The sequence below is a fragment of the Oryctolagus cuniculus genome, chromosome 2 (assembly GCF_051225735.1).
Source record: "Oryctolagus cuniculus isolate XC-2025 breed Fujian yellow rabbit chromosome 2, ASM5122573v1, whole genome shotgun sequence".
In the NCBI taxonomy this organism is placed as follows: domain Eukaryota; kingdom Metazoa; phylum Chordata; class Mammalia; order Lagomorpha; family Leporidae; genus Oryctolagus; species Oryctolagus cuniculus.
Window position 1 is genome coordinate 138,700,000 of NC_142868.1, and position 19,357 is coordinate 138,719,356.

At 49.5% G+C, this 19,357-nt stretch overlaps 1 protein-coding gene across 1 annotated transcript in view; it reads right to left on the reverse strand.

Moving 5' to 3' along the window:
- The window catches only part of ANTXR1 (ANTXR cell adhesion molecule 1), a 241,179-nt gene that overhangs the window by 92,886 nt on the left and 128,936 nt on the right, over positions 1-19,357 (reverse strand). The window contains exon 13 of the mRNA XM_002709824.6: positions 9,695-9,790. Within this exon, the coding sequence (XP_002709870.1) occupies positions 9,695-9,790 (96 nt within the window). The remainder of the gene's footprint in view (positions 1-9,694; positions 9,791-19,357) is intronic.

Below are 19,357 nucleotides of genomic sequence, written 5' to 3' on the forward strand. Positions count from 1 at the left end.
CTCAGTTCCAACTCTCACCTTTTATGGGGTCATGCAAGGCTATTGTTAAACCAAACTTCTAGGTTACTGAGATCAGAAAATCTCATGCAGAACAACCACAATTACAGGGTGAGCTGATTCTCTGATTTCTAGATCCTTTTTTTTTGTTGTTGCTGTTAAGATTTATTTATTTGAAAGTCATGAAGTTACAGAGACAGAGGGAGGGAGGGATGGAGAGAGAGAGAGAGAGAGAGAGAGAGAGAGAATCTTCCATCTGCTGGTTCACTCACCAAATGGCTGCAAATAGCCATGGCTGGGCCAGGTTGAAGCCAGAAGCCTGGAACTCCATTTGGGTCTCCTAAGTGGGTGGCAAGGGCCCAAACACATGGGCCATCTTTTGTCGCTGTTCTCAGGTCTTTAGCAGGGAGCTGGATTGGAAGTGGAGCATCCGAGACACGATTGGCACCCATATGGGCTGCCAGTGTTGCAGGCTGCAGCTTAACATGCTGGGCCACAACATCAGCCCCTCTAGAGCCTTCTTTACTACGGCCCTGGAAATATCTCCTATTTTCTTGTGAGTCTTGCCATGCACCTAACACAACTTTTTATTATATTTCTCCAGGAATATTTTTGTTTTTGCTATGTAGTTAAGAGTAATGGTAACTGATTTTTCACAAATGATAGCTCTTGTCTGCTCAGAGGATAGGTAGCACAAACAAATGATGTATTAGTTGGCAAAAGTGCTTTGGGGCCTTTGATTTAAAGCACTGCGTATTCTGGAACTTCTGGCTTTCTCTCTTAAAGCTGACTCAGCTGCTGCCTCCCTGGCCTCAGAGATTAGAAGCCCCCAGAACAGAGTTATGTGGAAGAAATGGCAATCTACATGGGAAAAGCTGTCAACCAGGGGCTTTAATGTCTCAGGCAGGAGGGAAGGCTTTCTCTCAGTCCTTTATGTCCTAACTTACCATTCTGATTCTCAGTCCTTAAAATAAGTATTCTTATCACTGACGTTCTGAAACTCAGGGCAAATAGGCAACCTGGAGGGGAATATGCCCAGGAAGAATGAGCTGCTAGTTGATGGCAGATAAATTAATCTTTCTGCTATACAGTCGTATACATTAATAGGCTCCTCATGATTCTTTGGGGTGGGTTTATGTAGGTTATGCACTGCCTGGGTCTGGCAATTTTACACCAGAAAAGTTTAGCAAAGGCTTGGTGCCAAGGGTGTTGATCTGGAATGAACTACAAGAAATTCTCAAAGAAATGAGCTCAATTTTTTTTTTCATTTGGAACTCTAATTTTTGGCCTCTTATATCATCTCCCTTAAGACCAGGACTATTTAGAAGGCCAAATTCATCAGTATCTAAATGAGTCGTGGCAGGAATTTGAGCATTAGTTGTAAGGCCTAAGTGACTTCTATGGTCATTTAAAAGAATGGCTGGGCATGCTCTCCACCAGATGATAGGCCAGGGTCCCTGTAAAGTTCTGCTAACTGCAACAACAAAGTAAGTCCAGGAAGGCAGGTTTCCAGAGGGTTGGAGAAGCTTTCAGCCTTTGCCTGGGTTAAGGACAAGGTGGTTCTGCTCACGAGCAGTGCCCCTGAGATCTGAGTAGCACACCCGGGGTCAAGGCCATGCCGATGACGCCCACGGTCAAGCTTGCTGGTCCTGAGGCAGCCTTGGAGCAGGGCAGGAGAGGCTACAAGTCAGAACCCAGCAGCCTTGTCTCTCATCAGCTGCTCTCGTGCTCTCTGGCACAGGGTTTCCCAAAAGATATTTCGCAGAATACTGGTGTCCTTCCAGATGCCTGGAGGGGGAGGGATAAGGCAATGGAGGGCTCTAGGATCAAAACACAACTGGAGCTGGCGCCGCGGCTCACTAGGCTAATCCTCCGCCTGGCGGCGCCGGCACCCCGGGTTCTAGTCCTGGTCGGGGCGCCGGATTCTGTCCCAGTTGCCCCTCTTCCAGGCCAGCTCTCTGCTGTGGCCAGGGAGTGCAGTGGAGGATGGCCCAAGTGCTTGGGCCCTGCACCCCATGGGAGACCAGAAGCACCTGGCTCCTGCCATTGGATCAGCGCGGTGCACCGGCCACAGCACGCTGGCTGGGGCGGCCATTGGAGGGTGAACCAACGGCAAAGGAAGACCTTTCTCTCTGTCTCTCTCTCTCACTGTCCACTCTGTCAAAAAAAAAAAAAAAATTAAAAAAAAACACAACTGGGCTCTCACAATGCAAATTATCCCATTAAGTGCTCTGAGAAGTCCTGACAATTATTCGACTTAGCTTAACAGTGTCTTCCAAGCTTGCTGTCTAACTACCTCTTGTTGAGAAGTGCACCTATTCACATCCTGTAGGGTGTGCTGTCCTGTGGCCACAGCTAGGAAAGGTTGCCCTTCATTCCTCATCCTCAGTTTAACCAGGTCTGAGACCCACAGGCCAGGATACCTTGAAAGGGAGGGGTAGATTCACTCACAGAGGCTGAGAACAGAAGGAAGCAACAACCTCAGACACAATATGGTTCTGGTTTTCTATGGTTTTCTACATGGGGAAACTGAGGCTTTTAACTGACAGAGGAAGACGTGGTGCTGGATGCCAGCTGCCCTAGGTCTAGAGGAAGGCCTGCTCAGCAGGGAGGAGGAAGCCACCCGAGGAAGGTGGAGATGAGAAAGGCCTTGGGTATGTGGGGCTTGGGGTGCTGAGCTCTGGGGTGGCCGGGGAGGGCAGCCCATGGGCGCACTGCTGTGTGTGTTACTGACAAGTAATCTTGTTGGCTGTAGAGTGAGCAGGGTCCAGATGGGGATGGGTGGAGGCTGGAGAGGGATCAAGACAGCCCAATTGGCGGCAGCCAAGGCGCCTGGTTAAGGAGCTGCTTGTACTGGTCATGTTTTCATTAAACCAACTGTCAGGAAATCCCAATGCTGGTCTGGTCCTGCAAACTAAATGTTAGGTTTAAAGGTGTGGACAGCATTATTTAAAGATGATATTTTTGTTTCATTTTAAGGCATATCAAGTTCTCGATTACTTTTTGGCCCTTGCAATTTTGTCACTGGAGATGTCCAGGGGGCTTACTTGCTGATCCATCCTTGAAATTCAATAAAGTGAATGAAACATGACCCTTGACATAATTCTTCAAAAACTGTTCACAAGATACCCAGAATGCTGAAAATAAAACAAATACGAACAGAAACTGTATTTGTATATGGAGAAATCCTGAATGCATGAAATGACCTTCTCCCAAGAAACTGAATTAAAATATTTGCTTTTGTTGTTTGAAGAGCAATATAATGATTTGATAATGTGATGGTTTAGTTGGATTGCAACAGAATTCCAGCTACAAAGCAGGCTCTTTTCCTTTTTAACTGTGGTGAAAAATACAACATAAAACCCACCATCTTGCCAGCGCTGCAGCTCCCTAGGCTAATCCTCTGCCTGCGGCGCCGGTACTCCAGGTTCTAGTCCTGGTTGGGGCACCGGATTCTGTCCTGGTTGCCCCTCTTCCAGTCCAGCTGTCTGCTGTGTCCCAGGAAAGCAGTGGAGGATGGCCCAAGTGCTTGGGCCCTGCACCCGCATGGGAGACCAGGAGAAGCACCTGGTTCCTAGCTTCAGATTGGCGCAGCGCGCCGGCCGTAGCAGCCATTTGGGGAGTGAACCAACGGAAGGAAGACCGTTCTCTCTGTCTTTCTCTCTCACTTTCTAACTCTGTCTGTCAAACAAAACAAAACAAAACAAAACACCAAAAAACCACCATCTTACCATTTTTAAGTGTACTGTTAAGTATATTTACCTTGTTGTAAAACTGATTTCCAGTACTTTTTCATCTTGCACAATATGGCAAGATTTTTTTGCCTTAGGGTTTACTGGTACACCATTAATGTCCCAATAAAAGGGCTGGGGCTGTGGCACAGTGGGTTAAAGCCCTGGCCTGAAGTGCCGGCATCCCATATGGGTGCCAGTTCTAGTCCCAGCTGTTCCTCTTCTGGTTCAGCTCTCTGCTATGGCCTGGGATAGCAGTGGACGATGGCCCAGGTCCTTGGGCCCCTGTACCCGCATGGGAGACCTGGAAGAGTCTCCTAGTTCCTGGCTTCGAATCGGCGCAGCTCCAGCCGTTGTGGCCATCTGGGGAGTGAACAGCAGATGGAAGACCTCTCTCTCTGTCTCTACCTCTCTCTGTAACTCTGTCTTTTAAACAAATAAAATAAATCTTAAAAAAAAGTCTCAATAAAGTGAGCACATTCTAAGATTTTATTTAAGAAATCGGTTTAAATGTCTTTTACATGTAATATTTGCTACATATAAAACCTTGCAGGTTACTCACAAGGGTACTTCAAAAAGTTAATGGAAAAATGGAATTAAAAGAGAAGTTTATTTTGGTGCAAAAATTTTGAAATCCAAAAAGTTCACAGAAAATGCATATTATGAAAAAACTATGCATGGATCTGAATTTTTGCAGCAAAAGAAGCCCACCATTTAATTCTGTATACAATGAACTTTTTGAAGTACACTCATAAATGTTAGTTATGAAATATAATAATACCAACACCCATGGAATGACCATCCAATCCTGTTTCATCAGTTTGTGAGTTCCTGCCATTTCTAAACCCCCTCCCCTAAGACAACTTAGCTTTTTAGTTTAGTTTGGAAAACATGAGAATTACAGAATGGGTACCCTCTTACTTTGTGCATTTAGTTTCTCCTTACTCTGGAGGAGTTCATATTACAGTGAGAGAAATATGCATACAAATACACACTCCTGATAGAATGAGTACATGCTTCAAAAAGCTATAAAGAAAGCACTATGGGGGCCCAGTGCTGTGGTGCAGTGGGTTAAAACCCCAGCCTACAGTGCTGGCATCCCATATGGGCACCGGTTCTAGTTCCGTCTGCTCCACTTTTGATCCCGCTCTCTGCTATGGCCTGGGATAGCAGTAGAAGATGGCCCAAGTCCTTGGGCCCCTGTACCCACATGGGAGACCCAGAAGAAGCTTCTGGCTCCTGGCTTTGGATTAGCTCAGCTCTGGCTATGGTGGTCATTTGGGGAGTGACCCAGTGGAATGAGAGACCTTTCTCTCTCTGGCTCTATCTCTCTCTGTAACTCTCTCTTTCAAATAAAAAAAAAAAAAAAAAGCACTGTGGAAACCAAGTGAAGGAGCATGGCTGATTCTCCCCCAGGGACGGGGTGGGCAGGAGGGCGAGATGTGCAGTAGCTCCCAAGATGGAGCCATCAGTGAGCTGGACTTTGAAGCAGGAGGGATTGTGGATGGAGTAGATAAAGAAGATGGAAATATTTCAGCAAGCGAAAACAAGATGAGCCAAAAGATGGTGGTAGATAAGTACGTGGTGGTTCAAGGAGCCCCAAAGAGTAGAGCAGTTCAGGAGATGGCCTTTCATCCACTTAGGTACTGGACAAGCTCTGAGTTGTACTGCATCACAGTTCTGAGTCATGCTTTTTGTTATGCTCCGGGGATCTATAGGCTGGGCTTCCCAGGTGAAATCAGACAAGCAAACAGACAATCGTAATAGTGTAATCAGTGGCATGGATGGTCCCTGCTCAGGAGGGGAAGTGAGTGGTGAGGCTGGAGAAGGAGGGCCAGGTTAGAAAAGGCTTACCACTGCCGCTTCAAGGAAGTGAAACTTCGTGTTAGACCACTGACAGGCAAGAGGATTTCTGGCAGAGAAGTGAGTAGGACAATAACCTGATGGTTCATTCCTAAAGACAACGTTGTGCAGTGAAGGTGAGAAAGACTAAGAGTGTAGACAGAAAGTCAAATACTTCAAGTAGAACCTGAGATTAAGGCAATGGCACTCATTCCACAGCTATTTAGTAAGCAACTATGGATTGCCACGTATGTGGTTGTGCTGGGGTGAGTGTGAGTGGATGTGGGGATCCGATGAGATGTGAGGGACAAGGGTGCCTTGTAGACAGCTCTGAAATGGGACAAGACAGGGAGTGACAGAAGAAGGCAGCAGCGGTCGCTCTGCAGGTGACGGAGCACAGTGACACAGCCCCTGATGAAGAACAGATGCAGGAGGTACCACGATGGGTTTAGTTTGGAGATGCTCACTCGGCTCCTCTACTGTAGACTGATTATCTGGAGTGGTGGCCAGTGATGGGTGCATGCATCAAGTAGTTGAGGTCATGGCTTTGGTGATATTGTTGGGGGACGGTGTGTAGAGGAGAGGGTTGAAGAGAATTCCAGAAGATAAAAGGTAAGAAGAAGAGAGCATGAAGGAGACAGGGAGAAACTGAGCAGAGACATAGGAAAGGTGTCAGAAGAATAGCAAAGGAGAGTTTAAGGAGAGAGAAGTCAGAGTTTCCAGTGTGAAAGAGGGAAAGTAGAATGAGGAATGACGGAGACATTGGCAAGAGAAGGCGCAGAGAAACAACCGTCAGTCACTCTCGCCGGCGATGGAGGTCAGGGCACAGTGGGCCGTGAAAGAATGGAGGACAGCAGATGCTCTGCAGAGAAGTCTGTGAAAGGCAGGGGAGGGGGGAGAGAGCAGCCTGAAGGAGAAATAAAGTCCGAGATGGCTTTGGAAGGATGATGGAGGCTGGTGCTCATTCGGGGGAGGAGGCAGCCCGTGGGGAGGGAAGGAGAGGAGGCAGATGCCATGGGAAGGGCTGAGGCGAGGCAGGCAGGCGATGAACAGGAGTGCAAAGGGTGGGGAGAGGCCAGGATGCCTGGGGGGAGACACAGCAGGGGTGCTGGAGGTGGAGGGTCTCCTAGGGCACAGTCTCCAGTTTCTCCGGGAGACCGGTAACCACTCGGGAGGGATTCTTCCGCCTAAAGCTAAGCTAAGGTGTTCTGAGCAGCGCTGAAGTCCTCGTACATGCACAGTGCCCCTGGTCAGCGGGCTTGGGCAATTCTCCTCTGAGAGATCAGTCTCTTGGGAGCAGGGACAGAAAAGGCAGACAGGTCAGTCTCAGTGCGGGGCGTCCAGGGGGTCAGCGTGGGGTCAGCTTGCTATGAGATGAGGCAGCATTCATTCTGCCCTCCAGGTTTGGATTCTGAGGAGCCGCCTGCCTGTTTTTTGCCTCCTGCTGAATTCTCGGCTGCATGTGATGGCCTTTGCCTGTGTACATCAAGTGACCAGCCTAGCTGGGCTCAGCTTCGGTGGGGGAAGGCAGGCTGTGAGGTATTTTGAGTCTCATTCCTGGAGAGAACTTTGCAGAAAGGGAAGCTGACACACGGCAGAGATGGCCTCGTGGAGCCCACGTTTCATAGGTCCTTGCTGCTTTCTGTTTTGTTTTTTTTTTTTTCCCTCAACATCAGGATGCAGCTGTGATACCCAGCGATGGGGCATTTCCCACACGTAGGGGTGAGGAGGGGAGAGAGGCAGAGGAGGGTTTAGGGGCTGGCGTTTCCAAGGAGGCCCTCTCTGGGGCAGAGGACTCTTTGCGAGGGGAGCTCTAATTCAGGGAGGGGAGGCCAATGTTTACCTCCTTCCTGCCTGCTCCCAGCAGAAATCTCATGATTTCAATCCACCCCCCTCTCATTAGGGAAGCAAGTGATCAACAAGCAGATTTTGGGGACACACCAAGCACCAGAGCCTAGGCCATCTCCCAGAGATAGGGGGTGGGGCAGTTTTAATAGACATCATAAACAGGAAACTTAATCTCCAAGATCTTTCCTCATAAAGGAATCCTTTGGAACTTACATAATCAGACCACATGAAGACATTCTGGCAGATTTCCCAAGCAACAGGGACTTAACCAGATAAATTCATTGAAAAATATTTTGAATATTGCAAAACAATGTGCTCTTGGGTGATGCTGCTTCCAATAATGCAAGGTTTATTTTGAGCAATGCTTCCTGCCAATATAAATTGGATGCCACACAGTATAGCAATAGGCTCCTATTACAGTCAAATCCTTTTTAATAATAATACCAACACACAGCACTTAATGTGTGCTAGGTGCTTTCTAAGCATGTCATGGTTATATAAACTCCTTTAATCTTCACCAGCCATCTACAGGGTCCTCATTACTCCAGTGAGAAAAACCGAGAGACAGAGAAGTTAAGTAACTTGCCCAGCCTCACACAGCTGGCAGCTGATGGAGCACCGCTTGGTTGTTTTATTGTTCCCAGCTGCTTCACCCAGAGGTAACTGCTTTAGTTAAGAACCTACTACATGTATGTGCGTGTGTCTGTGTGTGTGTGTGCATGCGTGCATGTGTTCAGATTCCTAGACTTGAAAACATGCCTGTTTTTGAATCACCATAGAAACTATTCTGGCAGAATAGGAATTTTTTTTCTTTTGCCCTCAAAATAAAATGGTTGTGCAGCTTTAAGTATTTAACACAATGTTTAGCTCTTGGAGCTGCTTGGGGAAGGATCTGTTTAGCATTTTGATGCCATCAGTCCAGTCAGTCCGGTGCTAACTGCCCCGCGGTTTTGCCTGTCCAGGTCCCTCCCTGCACACTCGCACTGCCGCCGGCTGCAAGCCGTCCCTTTCCAGAAGGCCCTGCCACGCGGTCTACAGCCTGGCTGCTTCTCTCATCTCATTTATTACCACCTCTTCAAAAAACTTCCTTCGAGTGGGTGGAAGGACGGGTACAGTGGGAAGAACAACTATATTCCTAAAGTTGTACTTATGAAATTTGTATTCCTTAAAAAATAAATTTAAAAAGCCCCAGATCTGAAAAACAAAAACCAAGAAAACGTTCTTTGAAGCCGTCGCCGCTCCTTTTCTAGTGCTCTGTATGTCTGCAGTCTCAGGCCAGCTCAGTGCTACACGCAGGCATGGGGCCCCTCCCTGGGGTTCCCAAGACATGAGGAAGACCAGCCTTGACCTGACGAGGTTCCCTGTCTGTTCGTTCCCCTGCCGGGCCCTCCTGGAAGAACTAAAATACAGGGAACAGAAGACACCCTGGCAGCCGAGCATGGGTCACTTCAAACTTACCTGGGCTTCTTGGTACACACCCTGACTTGCATAGAGGCATGATATGGCAGAACTAGATGGATCAGAGCCAGTGTTTCTCTCTTTGGGCTTTTCCCAACAGAACAGGGACAACAAGCCATAGGTCCCTTGGGCATAGGAGAATGTCATTAGGGCAGCTATTCCAGGTCCTAAGCCACTGGCTGGAGCTACGTGGTGACTGCAGATGGCAATGATGGGGTGGAGGCAGCTTCTGGTTGATCTTGTGGTTGAAGAACTGGCATGCAGTGAGTGTCCTATACGTGTTGGCTAAAATTAATGTAATAAAGGTGGGAGTATGTTGAAATGAAAGAAGCTCAAGATACTCTCTCAGATGGGTAGTCTAGTTGCTAAGACCAGGGTGGGCTTAGAAGAGGATCAGTTAGGGTAACTCAGCAAATGTGAGTGTGTGTACTTACACAGGCATTATATACTCATTACATGTTAGACACCACTCATCATCCGCCATGCTCATGTTTATCATCTGTATATTCCCATCACTCTTCATGTTTATTACATGTCAAATAACACTCACCACATGTGGCCTCCTATGGATCCTTTCCATGCACCCAGGGCAGCCATTCCAGCCTCCCTACCCAAAGAATGTACCCGTGGGCAATCCCACACCCTAACCAGTAATGACTGATAATGACTTGTGCTTCCACTGCCCACTATGCCTTCATGCTGTATAAACGGCAAGATCTCTCCCCACTGCTGGGCTTTCTTGTCTCTTTTTCTTCACTCCCGATGCTGGGAACTTCATGTCACCTTGGCTTTGTGTGGCTCGGGGTGGGGGCACTTACCACGGTGCAGCAGAGGGGCCAGAACCACCAGAGCAGTGCCAGGGCCAGGAGCAGGAACAGGATCAGCAGTGCGATCGCCAGGATGGAGCCATCAGACTGTGGGGCGGAGAGAGAGAGACAGAGACTGCTGTAACAGCGAACGGTCCAGCCGTGGGGTTCCCTCCCCAGGCCCCGCCAGCCCCAGGCAGACCTGAGACCCAGACAAGGGCTCAGTCTGCCAAGCAAACGGCTGAAACTCCGCCCATCACTTCATCATTTGGGGGCTCATGGCCCCGTGACAAACTCCTCTTAGCTGGTTTTCAAGAGGAATGCATTTGTCTTTTGGGAGACTCTGCTTTTCTCTTTGAGGGACACTTGGAGGGACCAACCCTGCAAGAGACAGAGCAGGCAGTGAGATGGCCTCCTATGCCACGGATGCCCCAATGTCCCTGGAATATTATCCCCACCCTGTGACAGCCTCCTGCTCTCAAGGTCTCATGTTGCCGCCACCACCTGGGCTGCCCCTGGGCAGTAGATGGAAAGCTAGAACCACAGAGGGCAGGTGAGTACCAGGGTGCAGGCGGGGCACCTGCTGAGAACCTGGAAGATGAGGGGTAGGTGGCTGAGTCAGCCTCATGATCAGATCCAATGGGAGGCAGGGAGGGAGACACCCAAGACCAATGTTACCCTGAAGACATGCCCAGGCCAGGCCTGAAAACAGACACGGCTGTGGTGGCCTGTGGTAGTTGTTCACTTTCAGCAAACACAAGTCCTACTTGGCATCAGCAATCTGAGGCTGCCAATTCAAGGAAGCCACTTGAAAACAAGGCTCTAAGTCCCGCCCCCACCCGCCACTCCCTCCCCCCAGCTCCCAGGAATGCAAATAGACACAACTTTGGGGAGCACAGGACACATTGAGTGTGGGGAGTGAGGGAGACAGGAGCTTTCCTCTGGTGTTTACTGAAGTATTAGTAGCGGTTTGACTGGCAGTGGGTTTGTGGAAATTTTCTCCTTTTCATCTATATTTCCTCCTCTCCTTCCCTCCCTGCCTGTCTTCCTGTCAATATTTCACGAGAAAATCAACATAAGAGGTCGTTCTCTACAAGTCTCTGCGTGGGTCTCCCCACATTGTGTTGGCGCTCACCCAGCCCAGGGCTTCCTGTCCCGGGTCCGTGGGCCTGTGGAGTACACAGATGGGCTGAAGAGGCACAGAAGCCTGGGACACTCTTGAAGCAACACCCACAAATTTGTGTTCAGAGGAAAGAGGTGCACAGCACCACCAGCTTCTCAGTGCTATGGTCCCTCCCCCATTTGCAGAGCAGAGCGGTTGGGTGGTCTGTCCATGGTAGCACGGCAAGTTCAGGGCAGCGCTGGTCGGTGACTCACTCCCACTCGGAGGGCTCATCAGGGGCTACTGGAAGCTGTTTAAAGGCAGCTCTAACTCCCAGGATCTTCTTGGAATGTCTTTGACCAAAAGGCCAGGGAACTAAACACCCCCGGTTCCCACTGAGCCAAGGCTTGGGAGCGCCAGATGGGCCCCGAGGGAGCTGCACCCTCACAGGAGCAGGTGCAGGGTGAGGCAGCCCAGGGCAGTGGGTGGATGGGTGGGCACAGGGGCCTGATAGGTGGACATGGCAGTGCTAGAGGAGCATTTACATATGAGTGATGGCAGAGAGAGGTGCTCTCTGGGGTGACAGAAAGAACTTACAAGTGTGTTCCAAATTTACTGTTAGTCATGGACATCCCTCTTGACCTCTGTCTCTGCAGCCCACATCCATAAAATGCAAACAAACCTCTCTGCCTCACTGCACTGGGGTGCGGATAAAAGGAGCCGCCAGATACAAGCAGCCACGGCCAGGCCATCCGACCTAAGCCATCTTCTGAAACACGGATCTGTAGCTCACTGCCCTCTATTTCCCGGTCACGACGGAGACGGTGGGTGTTTCAGACTCTCAAACTGTTTGCACTTGGACTTAAGATGTGATTTTGGCATCTGAGAGATTTATAATACAGCAGTCTTTTGGTAAAACCTGTAGACTATATCTCTTCTCATTATACATACTGTCTCCTCGCTCTGATTTTGTGTTCTCATTTTAGTTACATGAACCGAGGTAGAAGGACCAAGAAACTCTGGGGATGAGGCTTTCACTTTTTGCTTCTCATGAAGCAGCGCGGGTGAGGGACCAGGTCCCCAGGGCGGCAGTGGGGGCAGGAGGCTTCTGCACTGGGAGAGGACTTCCTGGATTCTGACGCAGCAATGGCTGCCTTTTCGCCGGCCAAGTGGGGTCGGTCCCTGGTGAGCCACAGTCCTCCTTGGCAGTGTTGGAGGAGGACAGCTGTGGGGGTGGGGGTGCTGGGGTGTGCAAACGCACAGGAGAAGGAACTCCCGAAGACAGGAACTTTCTTGTGCACTGGAGACAGCATCGAGATAAAGCCCCCACAGCACTGCCTGGTTCTCAAGATCCTGCAGAACCCATCATAACCCAGCTCAAAAAGAACACGTAGGAATCACTTCAGAACCACTGGACAAAGGGCTGGAGTTTGTTTTAAATAAATGAATGTTTTAGAAGGAGATAACAGAGATACACAGCGTCAGACCTTCTTTGTTATTCATGTAACAAATATTAACTTGTCAATGTTTACATTGATAGGCTTACACTTTATGTTGTAAAGCTGGGACCGGTGTCCACAAGGCCTGATTTGAGAAGTTTGCCCTTCTTCCAGCTGACCATTACACTGTAATGTCAGTTATAAAAGAAATCAGCTAAGAGGTATCGGCACTTTAAAGACTGAACTTCAGGAACTAGCATCAGAGATGGAGTTTGTGTTTGCCCCATCTGCTGTGATGGATTGAAATTTCCCACCCGGCCTGGCATGGGTCAGCGAGAAGTGTGGTGCAGGTGCACGCCAGTGTGAAGTCACAGGACACTGGTGTGGCAAAGCCCGCCTTCCCCTTAGATGCTTGGTTTGGAGTTCTAATCAGTAACCTTGTGAAGAGGGATGGACAATGAACGCTTCCTGTTTGAATAAATACCAGTATGTGGTCTAGAACTACACACTGTTCACTAATTGGTATTTGCTTAATTTATGAAATTAGTTCAGTTATTCTAAACCATAGCCCTTTTGCCTCTCTACCGAGTTTCAAGATGAAGTCTCCCCTTCCTCTCACCCTGAGTGCTAGGAGCAGGCTCTGCGCATGGCCTGGAAGCAGGTGCAATGTCCCACACAGCAGAGTCTGCCCCCACCCCCCGAAACCTGGCTCTCCTCCCCTCTCCACTCTTGGCTATTTGGGCTGTGGACTCCGTTGTATCCTCTGGGGTCCCTGGTTCACTGCCTGCTGGCACATCCTATGCTAATGGCCACTTGCTCCAGAAAGCTTCTTCCTGGATGTGAGCCCAGATGGAGAGGAGCTCTCACACTTGCACTTGCACCAATGTGTGGGCTTGGGCTCTGCTCCCCATCTTCACGAGAGACCCCAGCCTACATGGACACCCACCATCCTGGGGCTGCGTGGGGCCACTAGGATCAATAGTCCCCAGAAGGACTGTGCGCACCCAAGGACCCTTCTCAGTCAGGTGGCAGGGACAAAGTGACTTCTGGGAACCAGTGCTCCCTGGCTCCCAAGTTCAGCAGGAGCAGCCCCGGGCTGAGGGGCAGAGCCTTATTCCAGGTTCTCTCCGGAGGTCCTGATGGGAAAGTGGAGCCAGAGCTGGGGACGTGGAAGGACCTGATTTTATGACCCAAAGCCCAGAGACGGACTTGCCCAGCAGGCTCCCAGAGTCTGTAATTCACCAGAAGCCTTCCTAGCAGCCTAAATTTTGACACAGGCTAACTTCTTACTTTATTTACAAAATGGAAATAAAGTTGAAGAAGTCAACATGTCCCTTTAAGACACTTTGACAGCGGATGGGGGTGGTGCTGTGGGATGGGTGACCAGGGCTTATAGGAAGCAGGGGTCAAGGGAGCAGCCTACTGGGTATATCTTCCAGGGGCGGGGAAGGGGGACAGGATCAGCCTTCCTCTTTAGGAACTTTTCAGCCTCCTCTGGGCCATCAAAGGCTGAAGTGTAATCTGCTGGCCCAGAGGCGCCCTGAGGCATGCAGACAGGTGACATTAAACACAGGGCCGGGCATGCAGCCTGCTCCTTCCCTGAAGGCTGCCTGGCTTGCAAAGCCAAGTCCCCACATCATGCTCTGGTCGGATTCCTTCTGCTCCCGGCTCATGAAATCAGACCTCTCCTTTAGGACAAGGAGGACACTGTTCTCACAGGGGTAACACAGGTTTCTCTCACTCGGTAGGTGGCATCCGGGTCACCTGCATTTCTGACACGAGGCCTGGGGCAGGGGCAAAGCTTAGATCTTGTCTGGGTTTGTTTGCAATCGTGTCATAGGAGAGCCAGGCCCGGGGAGGACCCAGCGTCCAGCTCTCTGCTCCGTTCTGTTTTGTTGTGAGGGTTGCCATGGGAAAGGGGAGGAGAACATGGCGAGGAACTGGGGAGGGCTGGGAAGGTCCACGCAGTCCCTTTGTGGAATTCTACGTCTCAAAGTGGGGCTTGCGCTGGGATTCTGCCTGCTGCCCGTGCTGGGTAAGGGGGGGGTGGTCATCCTGTGGCCAATAAAGTGTCCTCCAGGTGGGCCTGGACACTGATGGTTCCTGTCCTGTCGTGTGTGACCCTGACTTGCCCCTTTACTCACTCAGCAGATAAGGAAAAAGGGAGCTGGGCATATGTGGATGCGTCTCCCCTTTCTCTCTTGGGAGCGTGCTGGCCACAGGGAGGAGCTGCTCCCTGCTGCTCCACACAAGCAGCTCTGCTTGGGCCTGCTGCTTAACCCATCTGGGGAGAAACCCTGAAGAAACAGAAATATATTTTTAAAAAGTAAAAGGATAGGGGCCCCTCTCTGGGCCTTGGAAGAATCCAGAAGGGACCTGTTCAAGTGAGGGTCCCTAAGGCATAAGCCAATCAGCGCTTGGTAACTGTTCCCGGAGCTGTGTGTCTCTCCTGGGCAGGCGCCACGGCCTGGGAAATCGATTTAATTCCGGGCTCCAGGTTCCAGGCCATTTGCTGCCACACTCACAGAAGGCTCCAGCTGGCAGTCAGAAGGGCAAGGCCCAGACTTGCACTGTTGGGCCTCATCTCCCAGGTAACCCACAGTGCAGGCAGGGGAGAGGCGGGCTTCACACCCCCACTCCAGTGACCTCCAGCCTCCACCAGCATCTCTTACTCTAGCTAACCCCAGGATGGGGGCTGGGAAGTGTACTAAACATTTGGCAACTCAGACTCAGTTTATTCCCAAGGGGCTTATTACAGTCCTCACTGGGTGTGTGTGTGTGTGTGTGCGCATGTATATCTCTGTGTGTATACGTGTGTGCATGTGTGTCTATGTGTGTATACATGTGTGTGCATGTGTGTCTCTGTGTGTATATCTGCGTGTCTGGGCGCTCATGTATATCTGTGTGTGTGTGCATCTGTGTATGTGTGTGTGTCTATCTGCGTGTCTTTGTGCACATGTATATCTGTGTATGTGTGTGGTTGTGCATGTGTGTCTGTGTCTGTGTGTGTGCGCGCGCACATGTATATCTGTGTGTCTGCATCTGTGTGTGTGTCTGTGTCTATGTGTCTCTGTGTGTGTGCGTGTCTGTGTGTGTGCATGCGCACATGTATATCTGTGTGTATGCATCTGTGTGTGTGTATGCGTGTGTTTCTCTGTGTGTGTATGTGTGTGAGTGTGTGTGTGTGTGTGTGTGTGTGAGGGGTGGGACCAGTCTGCAGCAGTTCTGGCTGAGGCCGGGTTGTGCAGTTAGGGACTCGGTGCTCTCACAGGGTTAGACTGTCCTGTACACATTAACCGCGCATTAGTGAGACCCGATCCGCCACACTGCAGGGCTGGTAGCTGACCCGCCAAGAATATGACAAGAGAACAGCTGAGGATTCATGAGCGCTTCCTCAAAGCTGGTGATGCTTTTTCTCTGGATGCTCCCCTGCACAGGGCACGCGGGGACACGCCTGATGGTGGTGATGGGGGGCTTTGAGGCTTCCCAGGGGTCCTCCACCCTCCCTCCTCTTCTCTCTGGGGTTGGGTGAGGCTGTCTTTGAAGCCCTGCTGCAAAGCACTCAGGAGAGAGACCCTTTGGCCTGGGCAGCTCTGGTCTGTTGGCCGACCTGGTGACTCCCAGCAGTCAGTGGTTCTAAACCCCAGAGTCCATCGGGGGCCGAGACCAACGCGTCCGCCTCACCCTGCTCGGACAGGAGACCCTGAGCTCAGAGTCAGGGCTGTCCCTGTGGGGCAGTGAGCTGGAGCGGGGAGGCTCTGCACACTGCTCCCCGCTTCCTCAAAGGCTGGTGCTTCGGAGGCGTCACATTCCAGGGCTCTCCAGTGGAATTTAGCCCCATCCACAGCAGCTGCTCTGAGCTGTTTCCTGCCCAGGCAAAACTGGCAGAGCCCAGGCAAGTTTTATTTTGAAGGATGAAATTGAAGTCATTTTATTGCTGCTGAGAAGTTCTGGATGGGTATGCCTGAGACTAGACTTCTCTCTCTCCCAGAGCTTATATAGTCCAGCTATTATTTCTGGTAGCTACTTCAGGGATTGTCTAACTCACCTGGCCACCCAACCCTGTGCTTTATTTTATTGCAATCCTCGTCCCCTGTCATCTATGACCCCTCCTATCTCTGTTCATTTCTCCCATCTTCCTCTTGGGCTTCTTATATACAGATGTTGATGTGCTTTATAAAGTAATTTCTTTTGCTTTCCCACTTTTAAATATAAATATATATTTATCTGCATCATTTTAACTGTACAGTTTGGTAGTTACCATTGTAGCCACTTCTTTTTTTTTTTTTTTTTTTTTTTTGACAGGCAGAGTGGACAGTGAGAGAGACAGAGAGAAAGGTCTTCCTTTTCCGTTGGTTCACCCCACAATGGCTGCTGGGGTTGGTGCGCTGTGGCCGGCGCACCACACTGATCCAAAGCCAGGAGCCAGGTACTTCTCCTGGTCTCCCATGTGGGTGCAGGGCCCAAGCACTGGGCCATCCTCCACTGCACTCTTGGGCCACAGCAGAGAGCTGGACTGGAAGAGGAACAATCAGGACAGACTCCGGCATTGTAGCCACTTCTAAGTGTACAATTTGGTGGCATTAAGGACATGTACAGTGTTGTGCAACCCTTGGATCCATTCGTGGCTCACTGCTGTTTTCTTCTAACACTCTTCACGGGCTGGCTCATTTTTCCTTCCACAGCGTTAGCATTCATCTAGATATTGATGACTGAAATCTTTGCTTCTAGCCTGGACCTCTCCTCATGCTTTGTGGTCATTCAACTGTCCAGCAGCTGCCACTCATCTCTCAAGTTCAGCAGTCCAAACTGCATTCGCTGCTTCTCCTTCAAACCCACTCACTTCATGGTGCTACCTATCAACCCAAACTGGAACCTTGGAAGTCAATCTCAGTCTTTTTTTCTCCCTGTCTCCCTTCCCCCAGATCACACCCTCCGCCCCTCTCTCCACCAGCCTGGCTGGGTCTGCCTCTGTCTGCTTCATCTGCAGCACTGCGGGTCAGGCCGAGAATCTCAGCGTCTTTCTGCACAGCTGCAATGAGCTCCTTACTGGTTTCTCTTCCACCAGGACTGCTCCTGGGAAGTCCATCTACTCCACCGCAGCTGGAACCGTTCATCTGACAGCCTGCCTACTCACGGACTCTTCAACAGTTCTTCATTGCTTCTAAGAGTTCTTACCATTTGAGAATTCGGCAGTACTGAGACAGCCATTTCCCCACAAAAGTCCACACTCACGTTTACACACAAACTCACACACTTCAGATTATAATTTGGGGGGGGGGGGGGCTGTCCATTAAATCCCCGGAATCCATTTATAGACCGTAAGGCACAAGGTTTTGGGTCCTTACCCCACAAAAGGCTCCTCTTGTTTCTGCAGTGTCCTCTGATCACCTCCCCCTTATACTTCGTGCTTTGACAAAACTAAATCACATTTAGATCCCTGTGTACACCTTGCCCCTTTCTCACTCTTCTCCCTAAAACAACCTTTCTAACTTTCATTGCTTGGGTAAATTTTTTTTAAACCAAAAACATCTTTACTTTGGAATCAAGAGAAGATGTCTCAAATCCTAATACTTCCGCTTACAAATATGTGGGCTTTGGAGAAGCTAACTATCCTCTCTCTGAACATCCTTTTCCCTACAGTCTCTGCCCAGGACTGACTGCGAGTCCGTGTGAGATAAGGGCTGGCCCTCGGTCATCCTTCGGTACATGTACCTCCCCTTTCCATTCTCCCTTGTTTCTGTGCCCGAGCCACGTTCCTGGGGATGTGCCCAGGCTTGGCACAGGTAAATGAATTTGATGCCTGTGAACCTCACACTAACAGTGACAGGAGCTATGGTGTTAGTGGGTGGTCCCAGATTACATTTTTGAGAAACCCAAGTACCTAACACTGCCATCCCAATGTCAAGGAAAGAAAACCCAAGTGCATTTTCCAGTGATCAAACATTAATGTGGTAACATAACCAAATAATAAGATTCATTCTTGTTACCTGAGAGGTATTTTGGACTAGAAATGGCAGTATAATTGATAGATGGTGAGGATACTAGATTCTTTAATCCAAGTAGTGGGCAGAATTAGAAAAAAATATGAGGTAAGAATACCTAGGCCTTTATGGAACTCTTTCCAGAAAGCATGGATGTTAACCCATGAGGCTGTTCATGCCATGAACATAAGAGAACCCCCACATCCAAATGAATTGAATTTCCTCAAAATCAATGGGTTTGGAGGATGGAGACTTCCCTCAAAGATGCAATCATTACTCAAAGCAGTCCTCAAACACCTTCCTTGGAACCATTTCTAAATCCAACTCCCAGGCCACAAGAAGAAAACCTTACACCTTCTGAGTCATGTTTTGTTCTTCCCCAAGAAGGTTCCCAACTTCATAATCCATGATTCACCATACCTGCTTCCCATAACTTCTGGAGTTTTTGAAATCAAATGACAATGATGTTCTTCTATTCCTCTGTTGAGAATACTCAAATACTGTGCTTTCAGGGCTATGGCAATTTCAAAGCAAAAGTGCAGAAAATAACTGGATTAGTGACTATGTTGTTGGAGAAAGCATACAGCTCTCCAAGGTCAATACTTTGAAGGAGCAGAAATAACTTGGATATGAACACTCAGTTTGCTATCAGTCTTACTGCATTATGTCTTAGGTGAATAATGCCAGGAAGACACAGATAGGCCATCATTAGTAGACAGTCAAGGGGACGACGGTGCCATATTTCTACAAACTCGAGATCTGGGACCTTATCATGGCAGGACACTCATATCAAGTGGAAGGTTTCCCCATATCACCTTGGTATTCTTGTCACCTGGCCCAGTAATGACATTTCCTGTCACAATGGTCAGGGTGGTAAAAAGTAAACTTTGCATTCATTCAGCACTTCCCCCTCCATAAAATTCATGGATTTTGCTAATCAAAACCAGTTTTCAGGGGGGCCAGCACTGTGGTATAGTGGGCTAAGCCTCTGCCTGCAGCACCAGCATCCCATATAGGTACCAGCTCATGTCCTGGCTGTTTTTCTTCTGATTCAAGTCTCTGCTATGGCCTGGGAAAGCAGTAGAAGATGACCTGAGTTTTTGGGCCCCTGTACCCATGTGGGAGATGTGGAAGAAGCTCTTGGATCCTG